The 21,621-nt window shown below is 34.3% G+C and overlaps 1 protein-coding gene across 2 annotated transcripts in view; it reads right to left on the bottom strand.

Moving 5' to 3' along the window:
- The window catches only part of Lrrk2 (leucine rich repeat kinase 2), a 127,686-nt gene that overhangs the window by 93,118 nt on the left and 12,947 nt on the right, over positions 1-21,621 (bottom strand). The window contains exons 6-13 of one of the 2 annotated variants that reach the window (XM_048802542.1): positions 20,622-20,756; positions 18,025-18,156; positions 11,453-11,572; positions 10,761-10,873; positions 10,584-10,663; positions 9,167-9,273; positions 4,938-5,067; positions 2,635-2,759 (exon numbers count right to left, since the gene is read on the bottom strand). In XM_048802542.1, coding sequence (XP_048658499.1) covers positions 2,635-2,759; positions 4,938-5,067; positions 9,167-9,273; positions 10,584-10,663; positions 10,761-10,873; positions 11,453-11,572; positions 18,025-18,156; positions 20,622-20,756 — 942 coding nt within the window. Of the gene's footprint in view, positions 1-2,634; positions 2,760-4,937; positions 5,068-9,166; positions 9,274-10,583; positions 10,664-10,760; positions 10,898-11,452; positions 11,573-18,024; positions 18,157-20,621; positions 20,757-21,621 lie in introns of both variants that reach the window. The other variant, XM_015493229.2, reaches the window with a different exon arrangement.

The raw sequence follows: 21,621 nt of genomic DNA, 5'->3' as shown, positions 1-21,621 counted from the left end.
CTAAAGACTGCACAAAGAAAGTTATTTAAAGAAAACATACTTCTTATTAAGATACTTTATAGCTGAACTATTCCAAAACTGTTGAAAATAGCCAAAAAATCAATTGTATACTATAATAGTAAAATTATAATGAAATAATATTTTCCCAAATTTTAATATAATTATTAATAAAGAATTAATCATAAGTGTTTGATTTTATAATTTTTTGAGTAAGTTAATTATAAATTAATTTCTAATTTTATAAATGACTGCATATAGCTTTTCTTTTGCCTACTAGATATTTGAATGCCAACGACATGCCTGGGATTTTGCTATATGCTGAGAATACCACAATAAAGAAGGCAGGCTGGGTTCCCATCCTCCTGGAACTTTGATTCTTCCTTTAAAATTTGTTACAACAGGGTCTGACATTCACTATAGCTCCATGTAAGGGGAAAGTCCCTTAAACTCCCTGTGTCTCATTTTCAGTGACTGAGACCATGTAAAAGTAATACACAAGTTTGTTATTAAAGAAATCTGGATATGGTCTATTTCATCAATAAATATCCTAGATACCTTATAAGGACATCAACTTAACCTATTGAAACCAATGTTATATTCAATCTCAGCACTACCAGAGTACGGATACCATAGTCACTCCTCTATATGTAGACTGATACAGTGCATGTTAAGTTGTGCTATGCTACAGCATGGTATAGTGGTGTAATACAGCAACACAGAGCAGAGCAGATGCTTCAGCCTCTACCTAAAGGGCAAATACTTACATACTGGTACATTTATAAAATGTATCTATTAAAATATTTTTCATACATAAATTAGAGCCCTAAAGTAATTATTTTCAAGACTACCCTGAATCATCCCAATGATTATTGACTAACAATGCTGCTTCAGGGTCAATTTGCAATCAATGGAAGAAAAAATATTGTATCCAAAACTTGTTATTTGACTACTTAAAAGACCATTATTTCATTAACTAACAGACTTGATTCTGCATGTCTTTTGTTTATCTTCACAATTCCAACCCATGGCCTCAAATGAATGAAGTTGACACCTTTAATGATAACAAAAAGGGGGTAGTGGTTGTTTTATTCTAATCCATAAACAAATTTTTAAAAACTCATAATAGTATATAAGTAAAATTATGTTTGTCAAAATAATATGTCCTCATGTTTAGTAGTCACAATGTCAAATAAAACACCTAATCATCTCTTAAATCCATCCTGTCTTTCCACTGCCCCTTCATCCACTGAACTAGCAACAACCTCCAGCCCAAATCCCCTACTTAGTCTCTCTCCCTGCCAATCATCCTTTACACCATAGTGCTATTGCTGAAAATTGCAAATGTGGCCACTACACTGCAATTTTTAAGCACCGTTCATAAATTTGAACTTTCATAAAGGAGCACAAATTTCTCAGCAATGCATTCAACGTCCCTCATTTCAGGCCTCCTTCTGTTTGTCCACACTGATACCCAAGCACCTCTCTATTCATTCTCCTCACTCATCCCAAACCATGTGAACTTTCTCCTGCTTGAAAAGTCATCTAATCCTTTCTAACAGGCCAGCGCTCAATTTCAACTACCAAAATCACCCTTCAATTTCAAGTATCAAAATATCTAACCTACTTTTTTGAATACATTATACATACCTCCATCAATAGTCTTTTAATCTTTCACATATTTATCTATGATAGATCTCACACTGTCTTGTGATTATTTACATGCTCTATCTATTTCTGATCTCCTATAATACCACAGCACACGTTTCTTTCATTCATCTTTTGAACCACAACAACATCATCAGAGTGTTCAGAATATAAAAGGCACTTAATAAACATGTGCTGAAAATGTGAATGTGTAACCGATGTGATTCTGCAATTTGTATTTGGGGTAAAAATGGGAGTTCATAACCCACTTGAATCAAATGGATGAAAGATGATATGTCATGAGCTTTGCAATGTTTTGAACAACCAATAAAAAAATAAATAAAATAAAATAAAAAAATAAACATGTACTGAAAGAATGCAGGAGCAGGTGTCTTCAACTGGGCTTTGCAGGACAAATTACAATAGATATAAGTAGGAGGTAAAGGGGACAGAGGGTAGAAGCCACTAGAGTTAATGAGTAAAAGTGACATGGGTATATTGCAGAAAAATTAATTCAACACAGAGGAAAAGAAGGACTGAAATAAAGTAAGAGAGGACTATGAAAGTTAGTTACTATTAGTTCAGGCAAGTTTAAAAACGAGGCTCAAACTTGAACTTGGATGATGGCAAGAGAAATAGAAAAGAAATATCAGAGATAACTACCCCTCTTAGAGAAAGAAAGCTCCACGTTTTTCTGAGGCCACAGCTCAGTAGTAGAGCAACTGTCAAGCATGTGAGAGGCCCTGGGTTCAATCCACAACATTACCAAAAAAAGGAAGAAAGAAACACCAATAACAATACATTTTTTAAAAAAGGTTTTCTTATAAATTATCCTATTTGGCTCTTCTTCTACATTATTATTATCTCTATTTTTATTTTTGGTTGGCAGAAAATCATCCTTTAACTTTTGCCTAGAAAGTTGAGGTTTCATGAAAAGTTAAGACCCTATTGAAACTGCTGTCTCTTCCCACAATCACTTTTGTAACTTACCTGGCACTATAAAATGTAAAATAGCTCGAAGTGCCTCCAGCTGCACTGATAATGATGTCTCATGACTTTTCATAACTGTTATTATTTTGGGGACCACTGCTGCCATTGTATCCAGCGAAGTGTTACTGGAGAAATAAAATTGACATGTTTACTAGAAATACAATCTGATTCAATTTTACAAACACCAAATTGAAACAAAGGCAGAAAAACAGAATCAATATATTTTACCAGGAAAGACTATCTAAAGATTACTTGAATTCAGTGATGTGAGCATACATAATTCAATTGAACAGTGTTCAATTAAATACTGTCCTTAAGAAGTAGAATTCACAGTAACCCATGAATTTTTTACTTAGTTTCATAAAATTCACACCTTTCTTCTGATCTAAATCTGGGTCACTATCAATAACCCTAAAATGAAAGTGTTATTACCCCTATTTTCCAGATAAAGAATTTAGGTGGCTAGATATTAAACTAGAAAGTAACAGAGTCTAGCCAGTACCCAGTCTTGTCTGATCCTACGAGACTTTTCCATCATACCAAGTTGCTTCTTCCATATTTAACAACACTGGAATTTTTAGCTGGTGTTCATAATTAATTTTAGTTTATATTAATGCCTTGGTTTCTTTAAAGTATTTACACATTTCTTCTTCACCAATGAGCAAATGTCACTTGACTAGATCTCAGTAGGTACTTTGAACTTTCATAAGGCTCTCTGCTTTGCATGTGCCAGGTTAACTGAAACTCATAAGTATCAAACCATGTCCTTACTTGGCATGATTCCACTTTCACTGATATATATACCCTCTCTTTCATCTTAAAGTCTCACTTAGAAAGCATCCCTTCCTTGGAGCCTTCCCTTCTTTGGTAATGCTAGCTGGGTTCCTTCGCTCTTACACACCTGTCTTCTATACCTCTGTCTTTGCAATAGTGTCACACTAAAATGTAATCCTCTCCTTGCATATCAATCTCCCCAGTTAAACAGTGTTTTGGGAGGCATCATATTGTCATAGTTAACTTCAAATCTCCAGGACTGGAACTCTATGCATTTTCCATATGAAAAAAACAGAAACATGATTTGGCTTGCTCAGGATCCATGTAATCCTAAACCAGGGGGGTGCCTATTTTATAAAGGTTTTTGCCCCATTTAGGAATATTCACACACTTCTAGTGCCATAAAAATCAACATTTGCAAAAAGATTTTAATTTAAGTGTTTAAAAACAACATTATAATAATGGAAATATGCACAATTAAGTATAGTAGCTGGACTGGTGTTAAAAACAAGATAACGCCAATCCTTATAAGTCTTATATGTATGTTCTTACATACAGTATATCATGCTGTATGCACTTCATTTATTCACACTAATTACAGTATTCATAATAGTTATGATTTACTGAGTGCCTGAAATGCACAAAGCATTATTTTAATCTTTTTATAAAATCAATTTATCTAATCCTTACATTATAAGCAACTTACAAGGTAGTTATTATGATCCCTTTTTATAGATGAGGAACCTGAAGTTTAGCAATCAAATAGTTGGCTCAAATTAGTGGCAAAGACAAACAAATCAGTTTTTACTGAAATATCTGTGCCATTTATTTCTTTTACATATAACAGTTTCCTATACAGATCTTTTTGTCATTTGAAATGTACTCAGAAAATGCCAAAATTATCTTATACTTTTTAGCTTAATAAAATGTAAAAAAAACACTGAGCATCTTATGCAGTGGGCATCTCTGCATGTAATTCAGATTTAGTGTTTTAAAACATTTTTTTTTCCTTTAAAGACAGAAGTTCTTCCCCCACATCAGTCATCCCAGATAAAAAAAAAATCTCTCTGCTGTACCACTAACCAGACACAGTTTTAACATTACTGGACTTGATCTAGATGTGACTAAAAGCTTCCATAGCTACAGAATGAAAGCAGGCAGATAAAATTTCATTCAAATGAAGGATGAAAATGCAATAAATTAGAAGCTGCATCCTGATTTTTTTCTTTTGCATCTTTTACAATTATGCAATAATGTGAACAACTGTTTTAGGTTGTGCTGCAAAGTTACCATTTTTCAAAGCATAGTCAACACCAAGTATGAAGCACAAAAACAAAGCACATCTCTACAATCTCTGCCATTCCTTTCAATATTCAAAGAAGTATCTAATATTAGCAATGTGATATTGAAAAAGGTTTATCTTCAGTGTCTTATGTTTTTGTTTTCATTCTTAGGGAGATGCTTGAAATAATAATATTCTGCCTAGTTCAATACTAGATGTACTTCACAAGTTCACAAATCTATATTACCTTCCTTCAAAAAGATGATTTAGCATTTTACAGCCACTTTCAGCCACTTCTGGAGAATGTGTATGCTTCTGCATTAACTCCAAAACATTCAGGTATATTCCTTTTGACAACAGGATTTTTCTAAAATTAACTGCAAGATATTTGAAGGTTACTCATAGAAATTAAAGCACATTTTCATAAATTTATAATAAGGTATGTAATAATAAAATTGTTCAGATTCCTAGAAAAGCAAATACAAGAGCATATATAACTGACATTTCATTCAAAATGTAAAGATAATTGATGTTTATTTCTTTAAAATATATACCATTCATTCTACTTTATAACAAATTTATTAATTATTTATTAAGGTGGGTTTTTTTCTTTTGTGTTTGTTATTTTGTTTTGTACTGGGGATTGAACCCAGGGTGCTCAACCACTGAGCAACATTCCCAGCACTTTTTATCTGAGACAGGATCTAAATTGCTAAGGCTAGACTTGAACTTAAGATTCTCCTGCCTAAGCTTACTGAGTCACTGAGATTACAGACACATGCAACCATGCCCAGTTTTGTTAATGTTTTGATTTAAAAATTGTTACTCACAGAGTAGACCTATTCCAATATAATCACCACTTCCCAGTCCATGTGAAAGGGACATCTTGCAGAAAAATGCTTAAATAACACTCTCCAAAATAAGAGAATCAAATTTCATTCTAATACTTAAAACAAGTTTAGGAAATAATCATACTTCCACAGAACCAAGACTCGCCAGGTATGCTAGACATAGTAAGCCGGGAATAGGTCACTGGTGTGAGGAGATATAACCATTCCCTCAGCTCTTGGTAGGAGGAGGGGCGGGGAGCCAGGGCCTAGAACCAACCTAGGTTTCCTTGAGCTACTTTGTCCATTACTCAAGGGGACTATATGAATGTGTCATTTCTATGCATGTATCACATGCAAAGGGATAGAAAACACCAACATGAAGCATAAATAATTACATTTATTTTCAGAAAGCAGTACCAAAACTTCAGAAATGCATAGATCTGCGTAACAACTGATTGTACATGTACAATCAGTAGAAAATGAATATATTCCAGTAGTAATACCTAATATTACATAATATATTATCTAATAATTTTCTTCTTTGAAATAAACTTCATTCACTAAATACAAATCCATTGCCTTGAAGTTTTCATATAAGTATGAATTATCTTGAAGCCTCCGTATAAATATAAATTCCAACATTATACACTGTAATTTAACACTTTAGAAGTGGCCAAAAAAAAAAAAAGGAAACTTAGAAAGCTTTGAGTTTTGTTTTTAAAAGTGCTATCAATCTCATCCAGGGCAATTGCACATGCTTGTAATTCCAGTGGCCTAGGAGACAGAGGCAGGAGGATTGCAAGTTCAAAGCCATCCTCAGCAAAAGCAAGGTGCTAAGCAACTCAGTGAGACCCTGTCTCTAAATGAAATACAAAATAGGGCTGGGGGTGTGGCTCAGTGGTCAAGTGCCCCTGAGTTCAATCCCAGGTACCCATCCACGCACACCAAAACAAAGATAAGACAAAACAAAATAGAAATTGAAATGATATACACATTAGGAAATACTGTCAAAACCTTAAAACTCAGACCTTCCAAAAACATTCAGAAAAATCACACATTAAAATATGGTAAGGACTGGATTACTTTGCTTGGTCACATCAGAAATTGCTGTAAACCCTCCCAAAGTGGCTAGTTTCTAACCAAGGAGATATTTTAAAAGATAAAAGCTATTCTGGACCAGTGGTTTATAAACCTTAGTATGCATCAGAATCCCCTGGAGGGCTGCTTGAAACACAAGAGGCTGTTTACCAACTCAGTAGAGGCTGTTTATGCCTCAGTAGATCTGTAGGGGGCCTTCGAACTCACATTGTTAAACAAGTTCCTGGACAATGCTGCCACTCACTCCATGGACCACACCTTAAGAACAACTGTCCTAGACAGTACCCAATGCGTGTCCCAGAAGTTGCAGACACAAGACCCGAAGGAAGAAACTTCATCAAAAAGTCACTTGAGAGTTTATAGGGCATTTACACATGTTATGTCATTTACCAGCCACCTACAGAATACTATTTGAACTCATCCGATCTATTTAAGCAGGAAATTATCTGTTTCAAAAGGAAAAACAAAATAAAACAATCAGCAGCTTCCTGCCAGGTTGGATTCAACAGTCCCCTACTTCACTGGCTACCCAAGCACAATTCCATCTCCTCTGACTCCTAACATATCAAATCTTCCTTGCCATATATTTTTCTTAACTGCCTCATATTATGTATTTTAGCTAGTCTTATTATATATCTTCCCTATAGAGCTTCTACTCCACTAGGGTTTCTATGGAATGGCACGTTTCAAGTCCCTGGAGGATTGTCTAGCACATGGAAGGAGTACAAAGAGTAACAATTAATTAAATATGGAAAATATCACACAAGATGTTGGAGCCTTGGCCAGTTCTTCTGATTGCCAATTCAGTCATTTTTCTAAGAAACTGTATCCAGTCCTCCAATATTCCCACGAGTCTTTCCATGAGAAGTTGCCTGAGGAAGTTGGTGAACGAGCTGCTCAAGTTCTTTCATAAAAGCAGAACACCAACGACAGTACAAAAGTAGATGAGGACAGCTTTTACGTGGCGCATGGCCAAATACAAAGAAGGAATGCACCAGAAAGAGCAGAGAACTGATTCTGAACCAATACACCAAGGTTGGCTGAAACTCACTAATCCTCAGACCTTCTATTCAGAAAGAGTCCAAATCTCACAAAATCATGGCTGCTTTGTTTACATCATAAAAGAGATTTCCAAGTGGTTAAGAATTACAGCACTCATAGGACAGTGTTTACATATATAAAACCTGTCCCCTCTCTAAGGAGAAGCACACAGAAGCAGCCCAGTCCACTCCTCGTTTTCCAGAGTGAAATCCCTACCCAGGCCTCTCTAACTGCACAAAAGAATATGCAATTTCCTCTGGGACACTCCTACCGATTCATCACGCCACCAGCAAGCCTGCCACCAGCAAGCCTGTCTGTCTCTCAGAGCCCTTGTCACTGCAAGCCTTTCATTAAAGAACCATTGGAGAGATGGGGTGAGAAAGGAGGAAAAGGAAGAAGGGATGATTTTCTTCTTGGTTTGACCTAACTAACAGTATAAAGAAACACGCATGAGGTGGTTTCTTGATTTCCTTCATTCTACCCAGGCCCTCTACTAAAAGCTGCTGCTTACGCTGCTCTGTGACTCAGATTAATCTTTCAGTGTTTTGTTTCTTTTTTTTTTTCCTTCCTCTAAAAATATCTTGCAATTGCTGCCAAGTCTCAATGCCTTTATGATGAGTTTTCTCCTGAGGTTTTCTGGCAGTATTTCCTGTTTATGGGGGCAGGAATCTGAACAGCCTGAGCCATTATCTTAAACCTAAAGAGTCTTTCCTGGGGTACTGGAGCCATTTTTCTCTCCTTAATCATGGAAAGCTATAACACTTATAAGAATTACATGTAAAGGACCATTTTCAAGACAAATTGAAGCATAAACATTTCATACTGGACAACTTTACCAGATTTTAAAATGGTGAATATCTCTCTACCCAGTCGCATTTCTATAAAGTTAATTCTTAGAAAATAAATGGACCAGGCTGAGGTTATGGCTCAGTGGTAGAGTGCTTGCCTCGCACATGTGAGGCCCTGGGTTCGATCCTCAGCACCACATAAAAATAAATAAACAAAATAAAGTTATTTTAAAAAGAAAATAAACGGACCATTATACATACAAAGAAAAATGGGAGGAAAAAGCAACATTTTGGTGTTTTTAATAGATTCCAAACATTCTCATTCAAAACAATAAAGTCCATTAATAAGATATAGGTTCTTAAATAGACTATAGGCATAAGTTGGAAAACTATACCGCTATTAAAAATGATAATGAGAATATACATTTATCCACATGAAAAAGAAAAATATAAAATGTGGTTATAAAAGAGTATAATATGATTCAATTGCTGCAAAAAGTATGAAATATATTGTGTATATCATGTGTCAGTACATAGAGGTCCAGAAAAATATACATCAAAATGTTTATTTTATTCTTTATCCTTTACCCACATATCAGTATGTCCAAATATCAGCTATACATATATTAACAAATTTGAATTTTTATAATATACAGCTTTTATAATAAAATATACCACAAAATGTATTTTCATCTGTTATACAATATGCTACACCTTACCATTTTGTTCTAAGAGGGTCGACAATGCATTTGCAGATGCCTGGAAAACTTCTTTTGATGAAGAATGCATGAGCATGGACAGCATCACTTCCCTATGAGCTGGGAACCTTTCAAAAATTCAACCACAACATCATTGGTAACCTTTTCAATAATGAGCTCAAATTTTCACTATTACCCAATAACGCTAACTACAAATAAGGGCATAAGATAATATTTTACATTATCTCCACTTACAAGAAGGAATTATAGTTAAATAGCTTTCTTATGCCTCCTCCACTTACAAAAATGAATTATAAATAGCCCATTGAATATTAATAAATTAAATTTGTGTCTCTTCAAAAGCTGATAAGCAGAGAACAAATAAAAAATAAAATAAAAACAAAAGCTGATAAGCAATAGAGAGAAAAGTCTCAGCAGATACATACAAAAGTGATAGGAGGAAAAAGTTAAAGTGGGGAAAAGACAGTTTTGCCAACAAGAAAGGAAAAATTAAAAATTGTAAAGAAACAGAGCAGATTTTAGAGGTGTGGAACATAAATATATTTCTCTTAATAACATGCTTATTTTAAAGTCCTCCTATGAATATTGAAAAATAAGTGTGTTAGGAACTAAAATTTACAAATTGCAACTTGAATCTGCCTTAACCAACACTGTTCAACAAGGGATTATTTGCATGCTAGTTTGAGAATTCCCATTTCTTTTCAGAAAGGAAATGTTTGATTCAATAGCATCTGTGTCATTATCATGAGTTCCCTTCTTATTGGCAGTGGATTTTTATACAAAGAGGCTGTCAGGATTTGAGATGCAAAATATTACTATTGCAGTTTCCAAAGTTTTTGCTATTTTAAAACCCAAAGGAAACCCAGAGCAAAGAGCAGAGCATAAGCAGCAGCCATAGTGCACAAAGGCTGGTGAGGTTTGCACAGCCTTCCCTTGAGCCCTCAAGAAGGGCCAGCTTCATGTTGCCATGGAAAGAGAAGCCGATCAGCACAGACATGGGAAGTGAGCATGAGAAGATCTCTGACCAAATCCAATCTTGATGCTGACAACCTGCTGACTAGTCACCACAGAGCCAGATGGCTCTGCGACTTCTATCATCTGAGATGAATTAATGTGGCATTTTACGTGATTAGCCAGAAAACTGAAGGATCCTTTGTCCATGATTCACAAATGACGGAACAACTCTGGATTCCAAATCCCTCAGTAATAACTCTTACATGCACCACCGTTTCTGACTATGGAAGGCCATGAGATCAAAATACTAGATACCTACCACTAATATGCAGCGATACTTAAGACACACATGCCCACATTAAAAATATTCCTACCACTGAGAGTTATGGTTAAGGTATCTTATATGCATTCATTAAAAATATATAACTGAAATTTTCTTTGGTATAAATGCAGAACTACTGACTGGCCATCTTCATCTCCAATCTTCTCATGTAAACTGTTTTGGTACATAAGGAGATTATTTAGTGCCCAGCATGCGGCCTCCTGGATTTGGGGAAGGAAAAAAAAAAAGAAACTCATCAAAATATAAATTATCAAAAAACACAATTTTGTATAAGTGTGATATTTGTGAGAGCCCAACCTGCACATGTTTGTTCTTCCTATGCCACGTTAAGGCTCGGTAACAGGCTTCCAGCCAGAACCATTTATCTTCTCCCTCCTCTTCATCATTGTCCGGATTCCTTTCTTCTAAGTCTTGATTTAAGAAAATGGTCTCAGCTTGAAAAAATTTTAAAAATAATATATGTATTTCATGTGCATAAAATTCAATGACAGTATGAATAACCAAGTTGAAGTCCATATTTTGAAATGTTGACAACAGAGAGAGGTGTTCTTCAGTGGCAGCCTTTGTTAAACATAAAGCACTTTTTAAGATATTACACACCTCAGAACACTGCCATCCCACATACATAGAAGAAAACATGAGGAAGTGGTTACCATAAAATCCAATAGAGTAGAAATAAAGTAGAGGAGGATTATTTAAGATTAGCCACATAATCAAACAAAACCCCATATAAATTAAGACACCTAGTTGATGAGCACAGAAAAGCATTTAATGCTTTCTCCTCTGCGTGTGGTCCTCTGACCATTGTGATCAACATTATAATGTCAACAGTCAACCTCAGATGCACCATGAGAATTTCCTTTTGGGGGCTGGGGGTGGCAGCTCAGTGGTAGAGCACTTGCCTAGTGTGCACAAGGCCCTGGATTTGATCCCCAGCACTGAAGAGGAAAAGGGAAAAAATAAAATTTCCTTTTGGTAAAGTTACTTACTGAGAAGTGCTAAGCAGCTGAGTGCTGAGATCTGTAACGCTGCGTTCTTTGGATACTGCTGCACAGCTTTCACCACAAACTCGTGTACCTCGTTTAATACCAGGATATTAAAAAAATTACCTACAAGTTAAATGACACATTAGCTAAATTCTCATCCATGGAACTTAAATTGCCTTACACAATATAACAGAATTCAAATCAATAAGTTGAAGTAGTGATGAATGTATTAATGCCATTAAGAAGCTTAATATGATTGAGAAAAAGGTTGAAAAAAATTGTATGTGGTCATTTAATTATCTTGGATAAGAGAAGTAACTGAGCAAAAATTAATGATACAAAAGTTTGTTTTATGATATATTTGTGTTCTTGGACTCGTCCCATCATCAGCACATAAAAACAAGATGTCCATTATATACTGCACTACAATATTCATTGTACAATTTTCCTGTCTTCTAAAAGAGAGAAGTTAAAAAAAAAAAAAAGAAACTCTCCCTCTTCATTAAATTATTTTATAAAATACCCTCACCTGAAGGGATACTGCTCAGAAAACCCATTGGCACACTTACCACTACTTGATCTCATCTATGATCATCTTTGAAAACAAAACATGAATTATTTCATCACCTCTAACTCACCCATTCTAAGAAATTTAACAAAACATCCAAAAATATAAATTCTTATGATGATAGAATTTATGTTGTATTCCAAAAACATGTGACTCTTTTTGTTTCTCTTGACACTCACTAACAACCAGGAGTACTATTTATCTGTAAGTACAATTCGATGATCCCTGAGACACAATGCAAAATGGAAAAGATCCTGTATGAGGAAAAGCCCGAAATCTAAACTAAATGTCAATCAATGGCCACAGAATCAGAAGGTAGTTCAACCCGGGAATAGCTCCCCCATCAAGACCTTCCTATGTAAGTCCCTTGTCCACATTCATTCACTAAGCACACATACCCCAGTCCTCAGTGATCCTGAGCCTTGGAGAGTCATTTCAGAAAGATTCTCTTCTACTTTTACCAGCTTGTCTAAACTTGGGTTGTTTCCATCAGCTGTTTTCCCCTGTTATTATGGCCATGTCACTGCCAGCAGATGCTTGACCATGGGCCAACTGTGTAGCTCTAGGCAAATACCAGTAAGATGGGCCTTACTGATGTTCAGACAACGTAAATGGAAAAGCATGGAAAACTGCATAAGGCCCTTAAATACATCAAACCCATAATTAGTTGAAATGATTTGAAAAAAAATGTTAAATATTTGTAGACTTTGGAATTTTATTTTAATCATGAAGAAAAAGTTTTATTCAGCTTCTTTTGAAACAATATCAGGAATAATAAGGCCTCTAGTTACTAAATGAAACAAATAATCTCTTAATGAAAGTCAAAAAACACCCTTATCTGACAGGCGTAATGGCACATGCCTATAATCCAGCAGCTCAGGAGACTGAGGCAGGAAGATCATGAGTTCAAGGCCAGCCTCAGCAAAAAGCGAGGCACTAAGCAATTCAATAAGATCCTGTCTCTAAATAAAATACAAAGAAATAAAGCTGGGGATGTGGCTCACATCAAGTGCCCCTGAATTCAATCTCGAGTACCCACCCACCCCCCAAAATCACCCTCAAGATCAATTTGATGGCTTTTTATTTTTTCAAAACAAATTATAGAATAATATAAAAATTAAATATGACATGATATATTCTTCAGTTTATTTAATTCCAATAATATAATAATTACCAATTATTATATTATATTATGTATTATATTATTGGAATTATTACCAATAATTCCAATAATATAATAAATAACCAAGAATTTTAATATTTTTGTTGATGCATTTCAATTATACAAAATGGTGGGATTCATCTTGGCATATTAACATATATATAAAAACACAATCTGATCAATTTCACTCCCTAATACTACCCCTACCCTACGCTCCCTCCTCGCTCCCCTCTGCCCCACCCCTTCTCTCTACCCTTCTGTTTTCATGGTGTTCCTTTTTTTCCCTCTAAGTTTCAAATACAAGGGGAAACAATACTTTTCTGAGTCTGGCTTATTTCACTCAAAATTATGGTCTCTAGTTTCACCTACTTTCCTGCAAATGATGTAACTTTGTTCTTCATAATCAAGTAAAACTCCATGATTACATGGACTACATTTTATTTATCCATTCATCTAGGCAACTGACACTTAGAATGATTCCATAAATTGTTTATTGTGAATTAAGCTGTGATAAACATGGGTATGAATCTATCTCTACAGTATGCTGACTTTAATTCTTATGGTTAAATACCAGAGAGTACTATAGCTGGGTCATATAGTAGTTTTATTTTAAGTTTCTTGAGGACCCTTCATATTTGTTTTTATAGCAATTGTACTATCCTGCCAACAGTATATAATAATTCCCTCCCACCTACCCACCCGCAAACCATCCTCTGGCCATCATACACCTTTTTAGGAATCAAGTATCATTTCCCTAAGCTTGAAAACAAAACCACTTCTTCCTCTTGCTCATTTCAAGAGATAAAAGTGAACTCACACTTTTAATGTAACATTTGCAGGTTGAAACTTGACTGTGGAAAGTTATAAAACATATAATAGAACTAAACTTTAGTGTACTGCTGTAACAGCTAGTTTTAAGAAATAAACTTTTGAGTTAGGTGAAAATGCTCACAGATATCAGCCAGTTTGTACAACTGTGTTCCTTCATGAAAATATAATATTTTAAGCTAGTGAATGGCTGCTACATTTTAGAAGGAATGTTTTGTTGTTGTTTTAAATTTTTTAATTTAAACTCAATCTATGCTTAACTAAAACAATGAAGATTATAATACTTATGGGGTACCATGTGATATTTTAAAATATGTAGACATTGGATAATATTTAATAAATCAGAGTTAACCTATATATCTCCTCAAACATGTATCATTTCCTTATGGTGAAAATATCTGAACCCATTTCCTCTAACTTTTTGAAGTATACAGGACATTATCATTATCTGTAATCAACCCACTGTGCAGTAGCACACCAGAACTTCTCTTTGCCATCTAACTTAGTGCCATCTGTGGCAAGCAAATGCACAAGCTAGAATAGCTCTGCAGAAAAGATGGTTGCTGGAACCACAATTCCTCATTTCTTCCATTCTCCTACTCTCCCAGTCACTAGTAACCACAGAAGGCATGCAAAAATTTCAGCCTGATTTCACTCTTTTCTGGATACATGATCTCAGATTAGACTCAAAGACTTGCTGAACCACAGGTGCTCATGTATAAATATGGAGCATCCTAGCATCCCATCTCCTAGGATTGTTTCTTGAATTAAAAAAAAATTATATGTATGAAACTACTTTGGAAGCTCTGGAAGAAATGGAAAAATATTAAGATATCTTCATTGTATCTTATAGTATTTTTTAATAAAAAAAGCATTAAATAAATGCTTATTTATCATTGAAATACCAAACTAAAGGGTTGCATATGAAACAGAATTCAATCTTTAAACATTCCCTTTAACTCAGTCTATCTAGAAGTATCTCCAATGTCAAAATCAATTTCTAAATTATACAAAGGATATAATCATAGGTCCAGAAGTGAAAATTTAAGTTGCTATAATGAAATCATGAAAATTAGTTTTTTCAAATAAATTATGACTTCTTCCCCAAAGTTGTAGTGATTAAAAGCTAAGTGCCTATAATAATAATCCTGATTTTGCACAAAATATTATTGGTGATCCTTTTGGGAAAAGGTCATCAGAACCAATATCCAACAGTTAATTATTATTATTCACCAACCACCCACTTTTTAATGCAAAATTCTACTCACAAAAACACCAAGGAAATCTCCAAGGTGTGTGTGTGTGTTGGGGTGGAGGATGGTGGACAAGTAGAGGGGAGGAATTCAAAAAGGAGTTGAAACAAGAACCATGAGCAGCAAGCAAATGCGCGAGCTAGGAGCCCTGTGGGAAATATGGATTCTGGCACTGCAATGGATGGACAAGCCTCAAACTTGGTCCAATGTAAGACAGCACAGCTAGAATCTCCTGTATTAAGCCTGGCTCTTAACCAGATCATAGCATGCTTTCTTTTTTAAAAAATTTGTTTTTGTTTTCTTTTTTTCTTCTTCTTCTTTTTGGTGCTGGAGGTTGACTTCAGGGCCTCTTGCATGCTAAACAGGTGCTTCATACTGAGCTACACCCAAGCCCTAGAAGAAGATTTCTTAACTTGATTAAATCTGTCATAAAACAAGTTAAGGTTTAAAAAATTTAAAAAGTAGCCTAGCACAGTGGCACATGCCTGTGATCCCAGTGGCTCTGGAAGCTGAGGCAGGAAGATCACAAGTTCAAAACCAGCTTCAGCAAAAATAAAGTGCTAAGCAACTTAGTGAGACCCTGTCTCTAAAGAAAAATACAAAGTTGGACTGGGGATGTGGCTCAGTGGTCAAGTGCCCCTGAGTTCACTCCCCAGTACTTCCCCCAAAAAAGTAAAAAAGTAAACTTTGTAACGAATTATTCTGGGTTACAGAATATTAGAAACTTTCTCCTTAAAATCAAAAGCAAGATGAGGATACCTACCATCACTGCCTCCAGTTAATACCATACAATTGGTTTGAGTATTGAAAGAAGACAGGAAATGAAAATAAAGACATACATAATGAGTGGGAAGAAAGAATTCAGACCATTATTATTCACAAATTATAAAACTGCTATAAAGACAACCTAAGAATATTTACAAACAAGTTATCAGAATCAATAAGAGTTAGAAAGGTAGGTAGGATCAATATACAAAGAATCACTTTGCTTTCTTCAAGCAAACACACTTCAAAAAGATAATTTTAAAAGAGAAACCACTTATAAAAATAGCAAAAAGTAAGGTACCTAAATATAACTAACAAAGACAAGCCTGGAAGAAATTACAATGTAAGGATGTCAGTTATTCTTAAATTGATCCATACTTTTGGTGCAATTCCAGTCAAAATCCCCTTAGAATTTTGAACTGGATAAATTAATTCTAAAATTTGTACAGAGAGAAAATGTCAATATGTGCATCCAAAAGAATGTGTGGTGATGTGACCCTTTCAGAGTTCAGGTCTTATAGAGCTACAGTAATTTAAGCCATGTAATATCGATCCAGACAGATCTACTTAGCCAGTGCAACATTACAGCAGGAACAGAAACACATATATACCATCTGTGTGCCACACCACTGGGAAATAGGTGAGCCCTATGCTACACTGTGCTGAGATGGTGACCAGCTCTCCGAGATATTAAAACAAGAAAAAAGGGGAATTGAATTTTTGCAAGAAAACAATTATAGTCCTTCAACATTTTAATGAGAAAAGTTTAGGGAAAATATTGAATATATTGATTAGCTTGAGGAAAATTTGCTTTGTGACTTATCCTCTTTTTTCAAGAAGATACACGAAAGAGGATAAGTCACAAAGCAACTAATTATTAAATTTAACTATCCTATAAAACCACCATAAAGATGGTGAAAAGATAAGGCACAAATTAAGAGAAAATATTTCCAATACATATAATCAACAATCAAAACATAACCCAGAATCTGTGAATTAATTTTTTAAAAAATGTCCCATGAAAAATCAATAAAAAAGTCAGGTGTGATGGTGCAGGAGGCTAAGGCAGGATTGCAAGTTCAAAGCCAGCTTCAGCAACTTAGAAAGACCCTGTCTCAAAATCAAAAAGGGCTAGGAATGTGGTTCAGTGGTTAAGCACCCCTGGGTTCAATCTCTAGCACGTGCACGCGCACACACACACACACAGAATAAAAAATAGATTTCATATATCACAAAGTAGGAAGAAGCATCTACAGCAAAGAAATATTTGAAAAAATATTTGCCCTGTATTTTCATAAAACAAAAAAATCCAGACATCCATAGATGAAAAATATGGAAAAATAAATTATGGTATGAACACATAATAGAATACTACATACAACTACATGAAAATATTTATGATTCTTACAAACATAGTATAAATTTTTAAAAATTGTAGAAGGCAGCATACAGTATGATTCCATTTGGATGATGGGTGAAAAACAACCAAATACATTAACAATTTGGCTTAGGAAAACATGCAAATGCAATAAAACTATATTTAGAAAGAAAAAAAAACGATAAATACAAAATCCTGGAGAGTGTTAACCTTTACAGAGAAAGCAAGGATAGGAGAGAGATTTTTCCAGTCCTGATAAATGTACTAATACTCAAGGCAGCTGGTGAGTTCTTTGCTTTATGCTTCATATTTTCTACATAAGTAGATATCAATTGTCGCATTAATGTATTTTAAATATAGTACTAACAAAAAAACACTCCTATAGTATCACTTCTTCAAAAAACAAATTAATAATACTCTTAAATTTCATACATTTTGCCACTTCTTTTAAAATTCCCTCTAAGCATGGCAGTAGCAATTCATAAAATAACAATTTGCTACTTTACAACATGTCCATCCAATGCTATTAGTATACTGCTCATTCATCAACATACGATACACACATGCTATATGTACTTACAACATAAGGATTGTGAGAATAAATTAAGAGTCATAACTCACCTAATGTAAGCCTATACAGCAAACAGCAACTCACTTCTTGAATTTTTTCATGGACAGGGAATGCTTTCATGGCTTCCACCACAATATTGTAGCACCTGACATTGCCACTCATGAGGACTTCTACATTGTTGCCTACATTTAAATAAACCATAATTACAAATAGAGGAAAATTTTCTCCTTTCAGATATGCATAAAACACATTTTAGACTATAAATATATGGAAGCAGAATTACTACATTTCCAAATTTAAATATCATGTCCTATCCAACAGCTATAAAAAATACTATGCAGTTCACTGTTAATATTCATGGGAAGGAGGACTCATCTTTGGCATTAAGGGAAAATTGCTTTATTCCTATTTCTTGGCTTAAAATTTTAAGACCAGGGGAGGGGAGTGGGAAGGGGATGGTCATGTTTTTATGTAAGCCTAAAAATGGCCACATTTTTAAACAAATTAATTTGAAGGCTTATTTCCTAATGAGGACATTGTCATATGGTTTTTGCTTTGTTTATTTTCCTCACATCATACAAGGAAAATCAAGATTAAGTCCCATAGTAGAACAGCTAAAAGCAAAGGTGATCTATTTCCCACATTCCAGAATGGCCAGTGCAGAAGGCAGAACAACTAACTTTCCTGAAAGTCCTAGATAGATTGGGGAGGCAGTGGAGGTGGCAGTGGGGAAGGGGAGAAGAGCAGTAAGACATTTAACTGTATGATAAAGGGACAAACCTAAGAGAAATAGAAAGTAAAGAAATAAGCCACTTGGAAAGACTATTAATCAGAAAAGAGAGTGAATTATGAAACTTATGCAGAGTAAAACATTTCTATCTTAGAAAGAAATGTTGACTGTTCACTGAGAAAAAAAAAGAATCTGTAAGCAAAACTTTTTTTTTGTCAACATAGCTAAAACTGGTTTCTCAAATAATATATTTCAATGTTTAAATTACATTTAAAAACAACAAATATTTTTAAAATGCATTTAAAAATAAAAGAAAACATCTTCTTAAAACAATTAACTACTTTGATGTAGAACAAGCAGATGTGATTTGCTCTATGATCAAAAGGCAGAAGTCTTTAGTTCAGAACAAGTATTTAAAACTCTTGATATCTTCATTTTTATCTGCTCTTTCTTTGACCTTTACATCATGAATCAACATATTTTAACTAGAGTTATGTCATACGTGGGTGGAAAACAATGAATTCCAAAAGCAACCAGCACAAAATAAATAAATAAATGAATAAATATAGCTCAGGAAAAGTACAATGATGAATATATTCAGTTTGTTGGCAGTGATGACTGGGACAATGTGAAAGTATGGTCATTCTCTGTTATTATTATTCAGTGTTATTCTCTTTCAAGTGCTTAATATCCTGTGAGTGAGAAAATCAGTGTGATTTTATAAACACCACAAAGAAATGGTATGCATTCACAAGGACATTGTGTGTTGACCCTGCTACACTGACGTTTCACATCTTCAGATGGCCAAACTGATTTCCATATCTGAAACCATATAGGAATGTTATCTATAATATGTGACATCATGCATATAAAATTAATATTGTGTAATAATGTTGTCGATGTTTGTATGACATATATTACAAACCAGGAACTATTCTGTATTCTTTATCTTATTTACCTCATTTAATTTTCAAAACTTTACATGTGGGAGAATAAAAATATTACTAGATAAATTCATATGTACATCCTTGTAAACCCACACAGATAGTACATGAAATATGATTATATGTTATTATGTTATTGTGCACTTGCAAAACAAAGCAGAATCTGAAGCATATTTTAGCTCATTAGTATTCATTGGTTGCATACACAACAAATGAATTTCTTTGGATTTGTGATTTTTTTGTGTGAAAGAAATGGTTAAATTTCAAAGCACACTAAAATGCTAACCAAGAACTATAATAAAGTTCAAACTCCTTCATGTAGCTTTTCAGTCCTACATAACCCTACTCCAGGTCTGCAGCCTCATCCATTTACCATGCCCTTCTCCTGCCACCATTAGCAAAACTCGAACACATCACTGGAAACATGCATGCATACTCACACACATGTGTGCAAGCACTCAAAAATCCATGGTTTAGTGAGCCACTTTTATTTTTTTGAAAGCTCTGTGCTTACTCTTGCTCCAGAATCTTTACACTCACAATGCCCACTGCCTGGACACTTGGCCTGCATTCGCACTTCACCTCACTCCTCCCTATAAACAAAACTCTTATCATTCAAGACTCTTCGAAGAGATCTTGAGTCGTTCTGTATTTACTCTCATAACCCTAGGTACTTCTGCCACTACTTCCCTTGTAATGCTGCAATCACCTAGGTACTTACCTGCATCCCTCACTGTACCCTGAACTCTGAAAAAGCAAAGAATATGTTCATATTATCCACTACTGTTTCCCCAATACCAAGCCCAGAGCCAGCTGCAATCATCTCAATAAATAAAACTTAATCAAATAAATAAATAAATGAGTTTAGGACCCACAACACTAAATAACAAAAATATTTTCAAAACACATTCAGAATGGAGAGATAATGGAATTTTCACAGGCAAAAAAGAAATCACGTACATAGGCTACTTACAAGGAATTGCTAAGGAATGTAAACAGTGTAGTACATGAAGCACAATTTCCTCTTCACCTTTAAAATTCTTTAATGCACTCAACAATATTATATAATCCTTGTTCTCAACAAATTCAATGAGTTGTTCCTCAGACACTAAAACATGAAGGACAAAAAATATCAAATAAAATTTAAAATGATATAAAAGTTTAGTTACTCAACAATATATTCATAATAGTTGTAGGAGGCATGGCAAATACAATATACTTAAGTAAAAATGTGTTTCTGCAAGATGCCTCCCTAAGAATTTTATAACAAGAGAATTATTTGCATAAAAATAATTTTATTTTGACCTGTATTAGTTATATCAAATTTTGAATTGAAAAGGTGATATTCATCAAACAGTTTTCAAAAAATCAAAATCATTTACAATTCATCTGGAAGAGTCTATAGAGAAAACCAGCCAGTACCAATAAAGATGCCAACTAGAAATGAACATTTTATGCCGCTTAAAATTGAGGGGTTAACAGTAGTCTATAGAAGGGCAGCTCGGCTAAATGTATCAGTTCAAAAAGCGTGAACTTTAGCAAATGACAAGTAATTAAACTTCAAAATATTCTCCCTTAATGGTTTTCCTTCAGAAATCAAAAATTATCATCATTAATTCTCATAATTTAAGTCTTTAAATCAAGTCACTGAGTTCCATTTGGAGTCATTCTATTAGCTCAGAACCTCAAAACCATGTATAAAAATCTGGTTTGTTGAGCTTGAGATGTGCACCAACAAAAGTGTTATAAAATGTACCGCTCTTTGTGATGAACATTCATTCTTTTTCAGTTTTATTCTTATGTGACCCTATAATATAATGTGAAATTGGTTAGATTCTTTTAATAAACGAAAGATAGCATGGAATTTTTTTCATTTCATTGAGGAGTTTCCATAGCATTTTTTTCCCAAACTTTGGAAATTAAACTTATTAACTAACTTTTCAAAAAAATCAACTTTATAAGCTAAATTAATT

This window comes from Marmota marmota, unplaced genomic scaffold, assembly GCF_001458135.2.
Source record: "Marmota marmota marmota unplaced genomic scaffold, marMar, whole genome shotgun sequence".
Classification (NCBI taxonomy): Eukaryota; Metazoa; Chordata; class Mammalia; order Rodentia; family Sciuridae; genus Marmota; species Marmota marmota.
The sequence above is the reverse complement of the archived record's forward strand: the minus strand, read 5'-3'. Positions and strand labels throughout refer to the sequence as shown.